At 37.2% G+C, this 19,950-nt stretch overlaps 1 protein-coding gene across 3 annotated transcripts in view; it reads left to right on the top strand.

The window, feature by feature from the left end:
* Positions 1-17,831, top strand: part of LOC106881250 (solute carrier organic anion transporter family member 4A1) — a 187,966-nt gene extending 170,135 nt beyond the window's left edge. For all 3 annotated transcript variants that reach the window (XM_052967048.2, XM_052967049.2, XM_014931570.3), the window contains 6 exons: positions 6,765-6,956; positions 10,508-10,597; positions 11,060-11,258; positions 13,946-14,105; positions 15,671-15,908; positions 17,372-17,831. In XM_052967048.2, coding sequence (XP_052823008.1) covers positions 6,765-6,956; positions 10,508-10,597; positions 11,060-11,258; positions 13,946-14,105; positions 15,671-15,908; positions 17,372-17,760 — 1,268 coding nt within the window. In that variant the 3' untranslated portion in view covers positions 17,761-17,831. The remainder of the gene's footprint in view (positions 1-6,764; positions 6,957-10,507; positions 10,598-11,059; positions 11,259-13,945; positions 14,106-15,670; positions 15,909-17,371) is intronic.
* The last annotated feature ends 2,119 nt before the right edge of the window (positions 17,832-19,950 follow it).

Genomic DNA, 19,950 nt, shown 5'->3' with positions numbered 1-19,950 from the left:
TGTGCTGACAATTGTACTAAAGGTTGTTTGCTGCATGTAGAGCCGCACTGATCAGAGAATGCTGTACCAAACCTTTTATACACCCATCGGATTCCTTAATTTTAATATTCACTCTACATTCAATTGTATCGAGTCCTTTCTTGTTTGAATGTTCTCCTCAATCTCCGTATTAAGCTAATGCTATCATACACACACACACACACACACATACACACACACATACACACACACACACATAGACACACACATACACACACACATACACACACTCTCTCTCTCTCTCTCTCTCTCTCTCTCTCTCTCTCTTATATACAATGATGCACGCGCAAGTGTCCAACTTTCGCTGTCTCATTCACACTAAACAAGAACCACCAAACAGTGTAACCACCCATTAGAGGTTTCGTGAGTTCTCTGCTAGGTTAAATGCATTATTGTGATGAAATCCTACCACGGGTACAGCTGGGAAAAGAGGCTTACTCCTAAAGTTAGTAGGATTATTATCCATGGATACAACCGCATTTACTCTCATGAATGCGTTTATCTATGTGTGTGCGTATGGCAGAGAGAGGAGGGAGAGAGAGAGAGAGGAGAAATAATTGTTACACATCAGCTAACGCACACACGAACGCGTGCGCGCACACACGAACACACACACACACACGCGCGCACTGTATAGTTATGGTACAGTTGCACGTAGAATGAGAGAGAGTGGCTTATAAGTTTTCAGACATTTTCTGGTTCATTAGCTCTGGGTCAGTTCTGATCAAACTCACCTTATCACAGACATTCCAGCCGTGTCCATCCTGTCTTTTTTGAGTAAATTGGACTACTTTAGTTAATGTGTCTCTTTCCTTTTTTTTTTTTTTAAGATAAAGAATATAATCTGAGGGAGATTGGTTGCTCAGTTCTAGCGACCACGTGGAAGCCTCGTTGTCGACTTGATTTTGTTTAATAGGTCAACTGTTCCATTTTAAGTGACACCACAAACATCATCACCACCGCCACTATCATAACCACCACCACCACCACCACCACCATCTCACCATTATCCCCAGCATCTTCACTACCACCATCATCATCATTACCACCATCAACACCATCAGCATGAAACAAGTTTTAATAGGTCAGTATGTCCCATTAAGTTTCCCCACCACCATCGCCATCATCCTCATCGCCCCTATCAGCATCATCACCACTATCATCATCATCATCATCATCGCCATCACCACCACCACCCTCCACCAGACCAGTATTGCTTAATAGGTCAGTATGTCCCATTAACTATCACCACCACCCTCCACCAGGCCAGTATTGTTTAATAGATCAGTATGTTCCATTAAGGGTTGTCTTCCCCTCACCTGCCCAGTACTGTCGTGTGGTGGTGCTGGGTTGAATTTTTGTGGAGAAAGAGAGGAAATGCGATGTTTAAATTCCAAGTCTCTTATCAGAAGTCGTAGCAGTGTGTATTAAATGTATTTACGCTGCCGCTGCTGCCGTTATTGTGGTTGTTATTGTGATATTGTAAGTTGTTGCCGTAATGGTGGTGGTGGTGGTGTAGATGCTGTTGATAGTAATAATGGCGTTGCTTAAAACGACAATGGTGGTAATTTTTTTAAAAGGCAATGTTTATGAAGCTACAAAAGACTTGCGATGGTGATGTGGGTTGCAGATGCGCTCGTGGTATTTTGATAAATATTTATAGTGATGGTGTGGCGATGGTGTCAGTTAAGTGGTGGTAGTAGTAGTAGTAGTAGTAGTAGTAGTAGTAGTAGAAGAAGAAGGTAGTAGCCTGATTTAATGTTATGTCATTGTTATTTAGCTCTCGGTCATTATTGATTGGTCAAGCAGACCCCTGATCAAAGGCGTTCCACTCATGATCATCTTGTCGTTAGTAGACTGTATCTGTAGGACTACATTATTCAAGGCATCTTTCCATTCTTTTTTTTTTTTAAATATGACATGGTCTGAGGAAGCTACTGCTAGTTCTTGCGGTTTACACAATCACATAAATACTCATTAAGTCGTAGACTAACTTAAGCGATGGTGGTTACAACAAGCAGACAGGAGGTTCCAGCCACGATCATTTCGTCATTACCAGACAGTATTTCTATGACTTATATTAATCAAAGTGTCTTTTCATTTTGATTTTTAAAACGATAGGTAATTAGCTGAGGGAATTTGCTACTATTTCTATCTAGCAAGTCACACAATCACATAGTTTCGCTCGTTAGATCATAGATGGTGGCCGTAGTAATGCTGATAAAAGTATTGGGAGAAGAAATAGTTTGATGATGACATTGTTGGTGTTTGCTGTAAGATCATTAACAATTGTTGTATTGTATTGCTGACTCCACTGGCAACACCACCTAACGTTTAACTGAACTGTTTGTCTTAATATTTTTAAACAAGAACCAGCCTGTTTAGAATATACCAGCGCTACCACTATCAGTAGCAGCAGTAGCATAAACAATACCACTGCCGATCTTAGAAAAACCCTATAATCTAACTGCCATCTTCATCAGTATCTCTATCATTATAAACATTACTACCACTTTCATCACCGCTGTCGTCGTCTTCACCACCACCATTACTATCACCACTATAATCATCATGATCAACATTATAAACCACCGACGAAGTAGAAAACTAGTATTTCTCATCGTTCAGATCTGTTCATTTGACCTCCATTTTCCCGAGATAATATATATACCCAGTACAACATTAATGTCCTTTCATTCTTAAAGCTAGTATTGCCTGGTCTGAGAGAGAGTTGGCTATTATCTTTTACATATCGAGAAATCACATACTCCTCCCCATCCCATCTCGTTAGTACGGCGTCTTGCTAATTTGAATATTGCGAATGCAAACAGGTTCTCAGGAAAGTGAACGACGCACTGCGCCAACACAAAATGCCTTACAAATCTGGTCTTTTTCCAGCTTTACTGCAGCTAATTTATTTGGTGAATATCCTTACCTACTACTGTTTCATCCATTCATTAAATTTTCACAAGGTTTCTGAAACAAACAAACAAAAAATCCGTTATTACTTAATTTGGGAATTGAACGAATACATACGAATACGTATCTACTACTTGAGAAAGAGATGGGTGGGGGAGAGAGAAAAAGAACGATTTTTTTTTTTTTTTACTCCTATTTCATCAGAGAAAAGAAACTAGCACCCGCACCTATAACCCTTCACTGTTTCTGGGCCTCGGTAATTGTTGATAAAAAGGAAGAAGTTGTCCGCAAACCGGAAACCTTGTCCATATTGCCAAGAACCAGATGGTGGTATTAGACCGAGCGACGGATGAAGGATGGTAGAAAAAGAGAGTACGTATCAAATATGAAGATGCTGACTCCTTGTTGTAATCTCATAGAATGTATCGTCATAATTGCCATCATTTTTGTTTTTCCAAGCTGGTATAGGCTACACCGTTTCCTGTTTTCTAACTAAGGTATTTTCATTTCTCTAGTCTTCTCACGTCGAAAGCGACAAAGATTGTTAAATTACGGGTCTTTTCCTCACTGGGGAATATATATAAAGATACCGTTTGTTGCTCAGGCGGTGTTAATGAGAACACGTGGAAGCGACATTCCCACATACGACGCTTGAACAAAAGATCTCTAATTCTTCTTGTTTATTAAGTAATGGACAGATGTCGCACAACATCTACATGAACACACTGTAGATTAAGTAGATCTGAAATTATGCCGTATTTTATTGGCTTGCGCATTGCATTTCGATAGTTTACTATGTACATGCCTGAATCTGCGAATATACATGAGCACATTGCAACATAATAGGGTAGGAGCATCATAGGTGTGTCTAATGGAATCAGGAGGCAAGGTCGATGTATGACATAATGGCCTGTGTGTATGCTTAAGGCGGGTTAATAGTGCGCATGTGTGTGTGTACATCTGTTCGTGTGCATATATGTGCGACTAAGCACTGTGTGCGCGTGTACGTACGTGTGCGTGCGTGCGTGCGGAGGCTTGTACAGACAACTTGCCATAGTCTATGTTTTGAACCTGTTCACGAACATAGCAACGAAGAGTAGTGCACATACACACACACACGTACACGGCGATGAGATTCCACCCAGTTTCCGTCCATAAAATTCATTCACTAGGCATTAGTCGGCCTTGGGCTATAGTGAAAGACACCCGAGGTACGCACAGTAAAACTGAATCCAAAAGTCCTTGGTTGCAAAGAGAACTTCTTAAGCACACGTCCAGGCCTTTCATCTTTGGTAGTAAAATGATACACACTATTTTCAGTGACGTTTTCGTATTATTTATATAGGGCATTTGATTGGCAGAATTTTGGTGGGTAGTCGGTAAAAACGCTTTGCGTATTTAGTTACCTCTCTTTATGTTTCGAGCTCAAATCTCTCCTAGGTTAATTTTGCCCTTCATCCTTTAGTGAGGTGCCTCAGCGTGGTTGCAGTCCATGATCGAAACCAACAAAAGAATAAGATTAAAAATATAAAGTTGCATCACGGTTCTGGGTTCAGTCCCACTGCATGGCACCTTGGGAAAGTATCTTCTATAGCCTCGGGCCGACCAAAGCCTTGTGAGTGGATTTGGTAGACGGAAACTGAAAGAAGTCCGTCGTATATATATATATATAATACATATATATATATATATATATAATATATATGTGTGTGTGTGTGTGTGTGTGTGTGTGTGTGTGTGTGTGTGTGTGTGTGTGTGTGTGTATGTATGTATGCATTTGTGTCTCTTTGTATCCCTACCTTCACTTGACAACCGATGGTGGTGTGTTTACGTCCCCGTAACTTAACGGTTCAGCTAAAGATACCGGTAGAATAAGTACTAGGCTTACGGAGAATAAGTCCTGGGGTTGATTTGTTCGACTAAAGGTGGTGCTCCAGCATGGGCGCAGTCAGATGACTGAAAGAAGTTAAAGAATAGTTATACTAATAAATACATTTTTACATGTGCATTAACATAACCTCATATATTTGTTGAGTGTCTGATAACTAGGTAAACATTCTGCGAGCTAAGCTCTTAATGGGATTTTGGTTAAAGCTATTTCATTCCATTTTGCTATTATCACCCTTGAGATAGATATGAACCTCTTAAAACTGTCCGTTTTACTCCTTCCAAAAATGTGATGCATTGTTCTAGTCAGAAGTGACTAACCAACCAACTCACCCCCACCACACAACCAGCATAGCCTAACTCACATCCCAGTACCGATACCGACTTCAAATGTAAAGGAGAACTAACTCACAGTACAATGCCTGACTAAACGTATTGTTACATATTTACATCCTAGAGGTATAGGGGTTACAGGCACTTAATAGCTTTTTGCTTTTCATCTGCATGTCTGTGATTCATAAGAATTAAGTACCAGTAATAAATTGATTTGATTCAAAAATGAATGACACATTTTATTTTATTTTATTTTATTTTATTTATTTATTGAAAACTATCTGTGAGTTGCTACTCGAACTCCAGCTGCCTTTTACACATTCTCCATTTAATAAATATATTATTCCACTCTAAGAATTTTGAGCATTTTGTTTCATTTAATTGCGTTTCTTACCAGTATGTGTATATAATTATTTCTCAGCATCTTTCAATATATCGCTTACTTTGACAATAACATGTCTCTTGTGCATAATGCACAACCACAATAATGTAATATACATATATGGATATGCATGCAAAATACATTTTAAAATGCAAATCAGTTTTGCGTGAGTTTCGTTGTTTTCTGATAATACCGACCGTCATCAGTGAGGAAGTGTTTTGGTTTTTGAAGCAGTTCTGTTTATATATATATATATATATATATATATATATATATATATATATATATATATATATATATAGTTTGGGCTGTTCCTTTTTGTAGAAGGCTGGAGGTTGTGACGGAGATAAATCTGTTGTTTTACAACTTTATTAATATTTTTCACCCAGTAAATGAACTTACTTTGAAAAAGCTTCCTATGGCAAACGTTCAGACAATACATATAAAATCTGTTGTAGTCGCCTTTCTGCTATAGGAAAAAAGCCTGAACATTTTTTGTATGTGTGTGTGGTGAGGATAGTCGATGACATCAACCTAGTGCTTAACAGGTACTTCTTCTATCGATCCCGAAAGATGGAAGGCAAAATCAACCCCGGCGGAATTTGATATCGGAACTAAAGCCGAAAGAAATGCCGTGAAGCATTCTTTTCGGTATGCTAACGATTCTGTTACCACCTTAATACCATATAATAAAGCGCGCGTGCACACATACACACATTGTACACCAGTCCACGGCAATGGATTGATAGAATTCCAATAGCATTGGACAGAATGCCTTGTGATATTTGTTCCAGCTCTTCTGTTTCTGACTTCGCCTTCAACAGCGCTGCTGCCAAGGTATATTTACATTTGGTTTTTCTTCAGACAACATTAGTGGCGTGGAGAAGGGCAGACTTATTGCTTCAAATACACGTTCCCACACACACGCTCTCACACACATTTGGGACCGAGTGCACTCGCACCTCCATGACCACTCACACATGCACACACGCGCGTCACGCACAAAATGCACACAGAGGCGTATGTACACCCAAAAATACGTGTACAATTTTCAGTTTATTAATAAATGTTCATCTCTGTATACACCTAAGTACACACTCGTATGCTCACACAAGCACACAATTGAACATTCTTATGCATTATCTTTGTCCAAGTGTCAATACATTGCCGATAGTTCTTACAAAAGTTACCGTTCTATCTTCAGGTGCTACCAAATATCGGACAGAACGGGAAGCTGAGGTTTATCATCAGAAGAGCAACGAAGAATGGTCACCAAACAATACTTCCACTGATCCTCCAAATTTGAAGATGGGTTGGAAGGCCATTTTGAGCTCGTTAAAAATACTTACGTCAAATCCGACCTTCATGTTTTTAAATTTATCAGCTGCCTGTGAAAGTAAGTAGCTTTATTCGTTTTATTTTTTCTCTTTTCAATCCCTCCTTATCAGATTTAGGATTCTTGATTTTTGACGAAGGCCATATTCCTACTATAATGAGGTTGACCTTATCTCTCCTGAAGTCATAACTCGAACCAACTACCTCTCTGAAGAATGAAACAGAAAGCACGCATGTATGAGAGAGACAGAGGGAGAGAGTTGAATTCCGTTGTCATTCATTGTCTTAGGAAGTAGAGTGATGTCAGTGTAAATCGACAGGCTTAGGTTTCGAACAAAGGTTCCTGCGTGGTCGTACGATCTGCAAGAAATAGTAGCCAAATTTTCATCAGATCACAAACCACGGCTTTAAGTTAGGAAAAGATATACTGGACAGTAGTTTGTGTACACATAAAACTAAGACAAAATCAATTTCAGAACATTGTTAAACCGAGTGCAATGGGATGGCTTTTATTCTGTGACCAAAATTTTGTGTCACATTATTACGCTTTCATAATACTCGCTGTCAATTAATACCATTGAGAAAAGCATTAATAGCGTATACTGGCATATAAATACAAGTGTCTCCGAATCACAAAATAAATATAGTTAAATTCTGGAATAAAAACTTTCAGCGAAATGAAGCAATCCCAAACTAGTTTCGTTCTCCTGCTGTAACCATTTGATTTCATTTAAGTGATTAATATCATTAAAAGAAAATGTATAACGTAATTCAATTACATATAAATTTATAACCTTATAATTAATTTAAGAGTAGGTTTTTAAGGATTTTTAACAAGAAACATTTAGTAGCGGTTGACTAGTGAGGAACCGATAAAGGCAAGTATTCGAAACACGGTTGTAATCAATGTATTTTCAGTACATTTTTTTGTGATATTTTCGGAGAAGCCATAGTTCCAGAACTTCATTTGCCCTTAACTGCAAATCAAATGATCTTGTAACTATTCATAGCATCTATTTTAAAAGTTCTTACTTGATCTTTACAACAACTGTTATATAATATCGCTATAAAACCATTAAATGTCATACGTTTTGAGTTCCGTTTGAGAAAATGTGTGTGTACTCAGGCATGGAGGCGTAACTCAGAAATTTGCTTCCAATTTACGTGGTTTCGGGTTCGGTCCTACTGTGTGGCACCTCAGGCAAGTATTGTAGCTCCGGGTCAACCAAAGCTTTGTGAATGGGTTTGGTGAACCTTTCACAATAGTTACGGACCGAATATTCCGAGCTTTCTATGAGATCAATGAACTATTTCCAAATGTTTTTGAGCCGACACAAACTGTTCATTTGTATGAACGATGACAGCAAGAAGTGCTAGTGATCGCAACCACAGCGATTATTCACGGCTGCTACATAAATAAGAGCAATTAGACAAGAATTAAAGCGATTATTCACAACTACTTCAAAGAGAGTGACAGTTACTCGCATCTGTCGCAAGAACGAGAAAATTTATTCGCAACTGCCACTGGAGCGGCTGCGTGTGTCCTCCACTGGAGCGGCTGCGTGTGTCCTCCACTGGATCGGCTGCGTGTGTCCTCCACTGGATCGGCTGCGTGTGTCCTCCACTGGATCGGCTGCGTGTGTCCTCCACTGGAGCGGCTGCGTGTGTCCTCCATTGTAGCGGCTGCGTGTGTCCTCCACTGGAGCGGCTGCGTGGGTCCTCCATTAGAGTGGCTGCGTGTGTCCTCCATTGGAGTGGCTGCATGTGACCTCCATTGGAACGGCTGCGTGCGTCCTCCCCTGGAGCGGCTGCGTGCGTCCGCCACTGGAGCGGCTGCGTGCGTCCGCCACTGGAGCGGCTGCGTGCGTCCGCCACTGGAGGGGCGGCGTGTGTCCACTATTGAAGCGGCGGCGTATGTTCGTAACTCCCAAGGAAGCGAGAGACATGCTGTACTAATGTCAACAGCAGCAATTACTCACACCGTCGTTGGGAGTGAAAGCTTCGGTATTCGTATACCAGGATGTCGACTACAAATATTTAACTTCGTAACTATTACAACTATAGCTCTTATCAAACGACACCATTACTCCATCTACTACAACTACAACAAACTGATGTCACTCTATTTTACACAATGAAACTATAGTTAACTAAATAAATATTGATAATTTTGGTCATGGGGTCCAGCCTCTCTCTCTCTCTCTCTAGTCGCTTTTTGGACTATATAATATTCCATTGTTTAATATAATTAAATTCAGTTTTTTAATTTTTTTTTTAATCTAAGTCAGAGAAAGACAGTCTGTATCCGAAAATTTTGTGCATTGTCTCTAAGACAGTTGGAGTGGCAGGGAGAAAGAAATAGTAATATGTGGATTGTTGCAATAGGAAACAGTACATCAAGATATTGGATCGTTGTAATAGGAAACAGTACATCAAGATATTGAGTTATCTTTAGAACGGAGATCCAGTGTGAATACTTGTAGCAGATTAGCCAACTCATGCATATCATGTGTGAGTATGTGTAGAGAGCGTCAGCTTAGAGGATGAACCTCGAAGGAGCCTTTTAATCCAATTTCCTTTAAAAGTATTGTCCGAAATAATTTCATCTACACCTTTATACAATTACAAGCTCTAATTTATTTATTCACTGGAGACAATAAAGGGAAGCACATACATGTATACACATACACAGGCCAGCATACATACGCACCTGCACACATTTACTCGTAGACGTAATGAACTAACCACAAGCACACAGTCATACACATGTACAACGAAGCATACAGCCACATCAGTTTACATACACATACTCACACCTTGCATGGTATTCATGCCATGGTTACTAAAGTATAAGCTAGTTCGATCAACAATTTCTCTTCCCACGGCAGAAATTACTATTGAGTAACTGTGTGATAGACAGATGAGGTGGAGGAAGAGGAAAAGTAAAGCAGTGCATGTGTGTGAAGCAGTACATAAATGGTTACCTGTGAGGAATGCGTAACAGAAAAGAAGCAAAGCAATAAAATAAAATACAGATGATGACGAAAATGGTGATAGTCTCTGTCGACAACAGTTAATCAATAGAATAGTTTAAGTATATTAACCTGTTTTATCTATTTATTTATATTTGCTGCTTAGTCAAAGACATAAGTGAGCCACCCACGACCCTTTATTTTACTCAGAGCCTCCGAAATTGGTGGGAAGAAAGATTATTCTCAAACCGGAGAGCCTGTCCAAATATTTGTAACAGAAACTCAATAATGAGAGAGTCTTTAATGGTCTCTCGACCCGCTAGAGTCGCCAACTAATTTTCACGTTGAGCAGTCCCCTTCATTGGACAGAGAGGAACTGTTCACCCTAGTGTTGAACAGCCCCCTTCTTCGGACAGATAGGAACAGTTCACCCTAGTGTTGAACAGCCCCCTTCTTCGGACAGATAAGAACTGTCCACCGTTTATACTCATTAATCGTTGATGTGGATCCTGCGGTTTACTTTGTTGATATTCTTACGGTCTTCGTTTTTTTTTTACTTGTTGAATATATTAACATTCTGCTCTATGATTATTATTGATTTCTCTCTTTTTTTTTTTTTTGCGATTCTACTTCTTCCTAGGTATTATACTCAGTGGGTTTGCTACATTCGCTCCTAAATTTATAGAGTCCCAGTTCAGTCTGTCAGCATCAGTATCTGCTGTATATGTCGGTAAGTCTATATGTATTTGCACCTTGTCTCTCCACTCTCTCTCTCTCTCTCTCTCTCAAGTATTTTCTGTTTCTTATTTTCTATTTCTCTCTTGTTTTCTGACGGCGCTTCTTTCTCTCTCTCTCTTTACCCCTTCTTTGCTCTCACGTCATCTCTTTTAAAAAATTTGCCACCATTAATGGAATAGGTGCGCGAACATCAATTTCTCTGTCTCTCTTCTTAGATACATATTATACACACACACATAGTGTGTGTATGTGTATAATATCCATAAGTAGATTTCCCATTTTTATATCGTATGTGTTAGTTTCGTCTTTACATGGCTCTTCAGGTGATTACTTCAAGTATCATCTAAAGGTCGAAATTTATAGCTGTGGGATAAAGGCGGAATTCCCTGCATATATAATGTGTGTGTAATAAGATTTTATAACTATATCTCTCCTCTCTTTCTACCTTTTGTAGGCTACGCTCTAGTTCCAGCAGGAGGCGGTGGGACATTTCTTGGTGGTGTCTTAGTCCGAATGTTAAAGCTTAAAGTACGAGGAATTATACGGATGTGTTTAGGTCTTTCTACAGTTTTACTTGTATTAATGTTAATATTTCTACTACGGTGCCAGAATAATAGTTTTGTTGGTATAAATGTGCCCTACTCTGTCAACAGGTAAGTTTGTTTATCATTCATTCATTAATATTCAAATTTTGTCATCGTGTCATGCATGCAGTTATATAGACAAAGATGGTTATATATATGTATATACTTACGAGTCAATGAAAGTCCCCCTATATGATCGTTTGATCGGTATGAAATAGCAACCAAATCACCTACGCACATTTTACCGTCCCATAAAAGTAAGATTACATTGAATGATAATACTGACAATAAGATAAAGCAGATCTATTGATATATGTATGATCATAAGTTTGCTCGCTCCGGTTTAATATGTTGCTAAGCAACAGCAGTTTAATTTCTTCCCTTTTTTTTTTTTTTTTTCCTGTAACTATCCATGACATCTGCTCCTTCTCAATTAGAGAACCACATTACCTTGATGTTTCTCCAGGGAACAAACCTATCACACTCTGAATGATTCTGCATTCTCCTCTCTCTGCTATCATTGAGGTTTCTTGTTTTATTGAAGATATATATATATATATATAAAAAGGCAGGAACGTGTATGCGACATTGTCAGATTGTTGTATTGCACGATACAATCAAACGCTGAATAAGAAAATGCACAGTATGGTTTGGCAGATATTTGATATGATGCATCAGGAATCGTTAACAAAAATCGATCGTTTAACTTCGTGGCATAAACTGGACCGTTCAGATCTGATTGGTGGTTTCTTAGTGACAAAACCACAACCAGTGAGAAGCATAAACGACAGATCTTTGAATACATGTACCATGCTATATCCCTCACAAATTATTATGGCACTTCAAAAAGAGCGCGTCTTAAGTACAACATACTCACACACACACACACACACACACACACACACGTCGTATTTGGCACTGCAAGAAAGAATCGATCACATTTTCCCAATATTTAAATTTTGGTTTTCCAGATGCATAAGCCTGTCTGGAGCATACATATTCAAGGGAGGCTACTCTAATGGTCTTGACAAAATAAGCTGGTTCATATTAAGTGTTGGTCTTTATCTACTCAATTCTATTTGAGAAAACAAAAGGCTTCCCATCCGTGACCATTCCATCTTTTTATCGTGTCATCTAACTGGTACTGTATCCATAAGCAAGATACTGTGATAAGAGTCGAGTCGAACTATTTCAATGACAGTATTAGTCATTTCGACTGACTTTGATCGCGGTCGGCTGGTAGTTGTAACCCCCCATTCGGAATGTGGGACGGCAGACTTAATCCTGTACTCGATTTGATACAACACCTATAACGGTAACATTGTCTAGTCTTCCTGATGATTTGAATGGCTGAGTTCAATTGCTTTTGTTAAATAAATCTTCCTGTAACAGAACGTCGACCTCACCGGAGTGGTGGTGGTGGTGATAAAGAGATTTACTTTCATTCGAATATCATTACAAACATCGGATTCTAAATACCGGCCCTAAGGAGCTTAGCAATATAGAATGGGATAATCCTCATTGTAATACTTATTAAGAGCACATCCACCACCAAAGGATGTTTTACGCTATCGCTCATTATGCTAGATAAAACAACCAAATTTCTCACAATTGAGCCCCCCCCCCCATATTGTTTTTTAAAAAGCAGAACATATATAATATGCTAAGCTTAGAGGGTCACAGAGGGTCATAGCTTAAATGTTTTTGCTCGTTGGTTTCTACATTGAATGCTGACCAAGGGACTCACTTTTGAAATAGAACATATATATATGATATGCGTTAAAACTGAACGCAATATTTGCTACATTTTTCAAGTCACTTTTGTTAATGAAAATAATTACACACTGTTATTGCCTTCCAGGTTTTCATTTTTTTTTTTTTTTTATATTTATTTATCATCTATTACAAATATGAAATCCGTTCAGCCCATTGCTAATACCCTTATCTCTTTAATATTTGATATCTGGTTTATTTTTCCAGTCCATCTTTGACTAAAAAAATTTCCAAAATACTGCAATATCTGTTTGAGTATACGAAGAATTCCACTCCCCCCCCTCTCTCTCTCTCTCTCTCTCTCTCTCTCTCTCTCTCTCTCTCTCTCTCTCTCTCTCTTTAATAAAGACCAAATTAGAAACAGGATTCTTTGCAGAATCCAAATTCGCTGCATCACTTTTTTCTTTTTTTTTTTTTTAAGTTGAAATACTCTTGGCACCAATACTATGTGTATTAGTTACATTCTTTCAGTTGGTGTTTAAGTTATGTAAGTTTGCATGCAAAAGCTTTACGTGCAAGAAATCATTATTATATCATTTATAGCGATGTTTGACTAGAATCTTCAGTTGTCACTGGAGTTTTGTCGCGTACGTATAATTATTGGTTTTATGTCCGTTTTATTGGTTTTATGTCTATACATACTCAAGTATTCATAAAATATCAATACTCGAACATTTTTCCTGAAACTTTCTATTTGTTAAAATAATAGTCAATCTATAAGGCGTTGGATGAAACACTTTGCAAAGTTTATGTGTGTACCATAAAGTTCTGAATTCAAATCACTTTCTCGTTCATCCTTCTGTAGTCGATGAAATAAGTATCATAAAATTACTGGAATCAATTTAAACTAGTTTATCACCCTTCACCTCATGTATAGTTTTGTATATTTATGAGAAATTATTTTACTCCACCTTTTCGTGTATAGTCTTGAGCATATGTTAGAGTTTATATTTATTTGCTAATGTTTTCCGCTTCTTTTGTAGAACCTCTTCACCGTTTGTTATTGGCAACTTAAAGGCAGAGTGCAATGCAGACTGTCATTGTTCAAATGAAGATTATGATCCCATATGTAGTAGTGGTGGTTCTATATATTTTTCCCCTTGTTATGCCGGTTGTAAAACTGTCATTGATGGGTATACAAAGGTTTGTATCATAACTTCTATTTCTTTCCCCATTTCATTTATTTTCTCTGTCTTTTTATTCTCATTTTTGACATAACTCTGTAAATTCTAGGTGTATTATAGTAATAAAGAAAGTAAAATTTTAGTGAACAGAAAAACACTCACATACACCTATATATATCTATCTATATACAGGCATAACTCGACTTAAGTCGTTTCGATTTAAATTCTCGATTATACGTCGGTTTTCAAAAATAGGATATGGAAAAAGGAAAACCAAGTTGAGTCATTTTACTCGACTTTACGTCTGTCTGCCACAAATATTGGAATCGTAAAATCACTATAAAACCGTTAAAAGTACATAAAATCATGTTACTGTACAATAAATAAGAATAAAAGCATATAAAATCATATTAAGATACGTACAGTAAATGTTAAGGCACACACCATAAAGTAGTATGGCTTAGTAAACGAAATCATGAAATCAGCTGTGTTGACTTATTTATCAGTCTTTCGGAGCATATTGCACTACAGTTCCAATAGCTACCATTAGCTGTTATTGTCATTCGTGATTTCCGTGATTGTTTTGAATTCAGATTTGTTTACGTCTGTTTATCGACTGTTTTCTCATTCTCATTCATTTGTGACTTTATTTTTGGCCTCCATGGATTCTAAGAAAATTCATAGCGAAAGTGCTAAGCGTCATGCCTGGAAAATAAACTGGCTATGATAAAACGTCATGAAAAAGATTAAAAAGTGGTAGCAATTGCTCAATTTTGGGGAATGAGGTGGACAACTGTATCAACGATTGTACATAATAAGGACAAGATTTTAGCACACATGGTTTTTATTAACCATGTATTATTGAAAATTCATTCATAAATAAAGTATAGAACTGGGAATGGTTACTATCGTTCTAGCCTAGAGACATGTAAATTCGGCCTAGCCGAGAGAAAAAGTTAATTTGACTCAAGTCGTGTCTCCTGGAACCAATTAACAACGTAGGGAGCGGTGTGCCTCTATATATCTACACACACACACACACACACACACACACACACACACACACACACACACACACACATCCAAGCCAGCGTGTTTTTCATTATGTTTAGAGAGCATGAAAATAGCTCTTTATCATTTTAGCACTTATGTGATAAGCTACCATGTTTTAGGTATTTTTGTTCTGTTTCGTTTTATTTTTCTCGAGGAAGGTGTCGTGCCTATTGCTTTTGCAAGCCCCTCCGTGACGGTGATAGATGTGGCTGACGGTTTTTTTTTTTTTTTTTTTTTTTTTACAATAGTAATTAGTCAATGGTTGCGGAGAAAACTGCGCACCACAAAGAGAATTCTAGCGAACCAACATTGAAGGGAGCAATAAATGGATGTAGTGATTAATGGGTGGATGGCTACAATAAGCATGACGGGAGATGGGTATGTGAGTGAGTGAAAGTCTTTGATTAGTTACCAATTTGCCATCCCTACAAATCATTACTCTTTCATTATTCAAGTTAATGCGCCATTGCTTTCCTATCATTGTTTTTTCATATCTAAATTGATAACTTTCCCGTCACATTTCTCTTACAGAAATACGCCAACTGCAGTTGTATTCAGTCAAACAACTCGAAGTTCGATTATGTTGCCGTTTCCGGCAAATGTCCAAACCAGTGCAATCATTTGTCATTGTTCATGCCATTCTTCGCCATGATCATGTTAATAACATTTACCATTAGTATGCCAGCACTAACAGCAACACTACGATGTGTTCCACAGAAGCAACGATCCTTTGGTCTAGGAATACAATGGATCTTGGCCCGGTGTTTTGGTGAGTTTCAGTTACTAATTACCAGACATCTCCACTGTTACGAAAATTCATGTCTTGTTTTTGTCATAATTTCTTTTTTGTTACCTTTTGTAAGAATCTAAATATCATTCAAGAAAATACTTTGATCTCTAGTGTAATATTTTATCAAAATCCTGTTTTCTAACCTACTTTTTATATAACTTAGATCAATATAGCTACTATCAGTAGGATATTAGCACTGTTTCAGTATTTATTTTTATTACTTTTTAAACAAATTTCTCATGGTAACACGGTTGAATAGATTTTCTCCTGTTTTCCCGTTGGAGAAATTTTTTTCCAACATGGGTGCAATAGATAACCATCGAGCTTCGGCTTCGATACTTTTGCACAGTTAGCAATTATCTTTATTATAACCTCACTTCTTGTGTGTGTGTGTGTGTGTGTGTTACCTAAATATTTACTAACATAGCTCATATATGAATACGGTAACGAGACACGTAAATTTCTCCACTTATTTCAGTAGTATTTCATTCACATGCAGCGTGCACTGGGAAGGCGTTCTTGAGATGACCAATATCTGTTTCAACACTAATTCTCATCCTACGTTGCAGCACTCAGCAACGACCCCACTCAGGAGGACTGGATGCTAGAATTGCAGATGTTGACACAATAATGCACCAGCTCCAGTATCCAACCCTGAAAGAAGGAGGGGTTGGTTAAAATGCCAAGCTCACTGTTTTCAATTTGGATTTTGTGCCTACCCTCACCTATAGCCATGACTGTTGGGTTATGACCAAAAGTGTGCCATCATGAATACAAACGTCCGAAACGAGGTTCCTCCGAAAGATCTCTGAAGTAACGTTACTTGACAGGATATGTAGTTTGGATATCAGGAGGTCTCTCTTGGTCGAGCCGCTGCTTCTCTGCATTGAGAAGACACAGCTTCAGTGCTACGAATATGATTAAATTAGAATATTGCAAGAAAGAATCGCAAAATGGATTCTTCTAGCCGAGCCAACCAGCAGGTGACTTAAGTGTAGACGAAGAATAAAGTAACTGGATAATATCCATAGTCTCAGTTGGTCACGCTTGGGAATCCAGCTGGTCGCTGGATTGCTTCCAGTCACCGGTTACTTCTTAGGACTCTACTCTACACAACCCTTTCAGGAATAGTTGGCATAGAAGATGGCTAGATGGATAGCTGCATTTGTGTGTAGTTTCTATATTTGTGTACATGTACGTAAGTGTGTGTTTGTGTGTGTATGCATGTATAACGTGTGTGTTTGTATCGTTGAAACATATGCCTATAAGCTATAAAAAAGGCCGATGAAAATATAGTGAATCAATGATTAGTAGCTGGTTAGAAATCTAATAACATTATTGTTCAGAAAATGCATGGCAGAGAATATTAATTTTCAGAAATAACTGTTTTTCTGTGCTACCAAAATAAAATAACTTTATTCATTTTTATCAATTTCTTACAGGATCCATACCTGGACCGATCATGTTTGGTAAAATGATAGATCTGACCTGCCAGTTTTGGCAACAGACTTGCCAAGAGAACGGTTCCTGTTACGTCTATGACAACGAACGGATGGGTCTCTATCTAATGGCTCTCACCCTGGTCGTCAAGGCACTTTCTTGTTTGTTTTTCTTTCTAGCGCTGCTCATGTACAAAGCTGCACCAGCATCGAATCCTGTAAATTTAGCCAGTGACAGTACATCATCAGCTCTTTCAACATTCAGCCAGAGGCCACCATCTAAAGTTAAACACGCGAACAGTATGCAGACATGCTTAGATGATGACAATAGTCAGTGCGAAAGGACTCTGATGGAAGATGTTCCTAGTCCAACTAAGTCTTTTACGTCCTGAAATTTTACCTAATAATTAATAAAAATATTGACACGTCTAGTAATTAAATGATATATATATATATATATATATATATATATATATATATATATATATATATATATTTTCCAATTAAAATTATTTTTTGCAATTTTAAAAAGCAATAACATAACAAATAAATGAGCTAATACATTTAAAATGAGCTGAGCTGAAACTAGTTAAAAAGAACATAAAAATTTTTTTTTTAATATTTTATAACTAACGAGGGACACAATTGAATGGGCATATATATATATATATATATATATATATATATATATGTATATATATATATATATATATATATATATATATATATATATAAATTTAACATTTTACATAATTAATGCAATTTAAAAGGTGAACAGAATCAATGGTGCCTAGAATGATCAGATATCATCTATCTCTCTCAGAGGAAAAGATAACACAAAAAAACCCAGTAGATGTATATAATTTCCGGTTTTTTTTGTGGGTTTTCTTTTGTTGTTTTTTTAAAAGGTAGATGCTGGGGTGAGTTGCTGAAATTTTATATTTTTTGTATGAGAAGTTTGGGTTGTTTTTTTAAGTGTGTTTTTTCTTTAATATATTTTTTAAAAAGAAAGCACATTGAAATATATAATAGGACAATTTTCCAATTTGTGAATATTTTAAATGAGAACAGAGAGGTTTAAATACACAGACATCTCCAAACTATGACATGCATGCACATAATTGTGTGTGTGTGTGTGTTGCGCGCGTGTGAGTGTGTATGTGTGTGTTAGTGTATGTGGATAATGTATGAGCACAAGCATATACATCATATAGACAAGGTATCACTTAAATAAGGCATTATTTAACTGTCTTTTCCCAGAGCCTGGGAGACTTACGTTTCACAAGGTTTTTTTGTGTGTTTGTGTTATGCAATTCACACAATTAAGTATATACGCACACTGATAGGTATATTCAATAATATACATATGTTCATGTGTACTTTCATATGCAGACATGTATATATGTATGTGTGACGTGTGTATGTATGTATGCATGTATGTATGTGTGTGTGCATATACATATATATATTTATATATACACACACACACACACACACACCTGTTATGTGCATAGATAGCATGTATGTATATGTGTTATATATATATATATATATATATATATATAGTTTTAGGGAAAATAACCAATTTTCAAAGACTCATCGATGAAAATCCACTATTATATATATATATATATATATATATATATATATATAAATTTGCAAATGTATGAAACAATATACACACGCACAAAATCATACACAAACACTGTGTGTGTGTGTGTGTGTGTGTGTGTGTATTTCAAGAAAACAAAAGATTGATGTTACGGCATTAAACGATGACACTCGCACACACGAATGTGATTTAAAACAATCCAACTGTTGGTATTGAACTTACGAACTAGCTGTGATCAGTGTTGAGTGTTTTTTTGTTTGTTTGTGTTTTTTTTCTTTACTGTGTACACACCTGAACTGCTTGAGTATTCGTCTGCACTTTTTTTCACTTATGTAAATATATGTGTGTTTATACTCAGCTAACATACATATTCACAAAAGAATGTAACCTATGTGTTATATTTCACTTTGGAATATACATGCACACTTAAATATACACTTAAAACATTAACAAATATCTATATACACTACGGGCATGCCTATATATTTATATATGTGTGTGTTGTGCCCTTATCTCCAGTACAAGGAAAGTATAATATAACTTAGTAGTTGCCGGGAGCTGGTAGAAGCATTTTACTTCCTCTGTCTCAGCAATACAATTAGATATGGTAGTGGACACGATTAGTAACTAGATTAGGATATTGACTGTGGTATATTATCTTATCGTCCTCGACGAGCATGTGTTGGTTCAAGTGAAGTGTAAAGTTTTATTACCCACTGTATTATATAACTCGGACGTGTGGACGATCTACCACAAAACAAGTAAAAACAAAACTAAATGCATTTATGATTACGGATCATATCTCGTAGAAAGACAATGTTAGGAACATCGCATCCTAGAGAAAGCTTAGCTATCTATCATCGAAAAAGTGGCGATATAATGAAATTGTCGCCAGTTTGGACATGTCCAGAGAATGGAGGAAATTTGGGGACCCAGGTAAATACTCAATTCGCAGTTGTACAGCGGAGCA

Source organism: Octopus bimaculoides, chromosome 4, assembly GCF_046866305.1.
Source record: "Octopus bimaculoides isolate indiv1 chromosome 4, ASM4686630v1, whole genome shotgun sequence".
Taxonomy (NCBI): Eukaryota; Metazoa; Mollusca; class Cephalopoda; order Octopoda; family Octopodidae; genus Octopus; species Octopus bimaculoides.
This window is presented reverse-complemented; position numbering and strand designations above follow the sequence as displayed.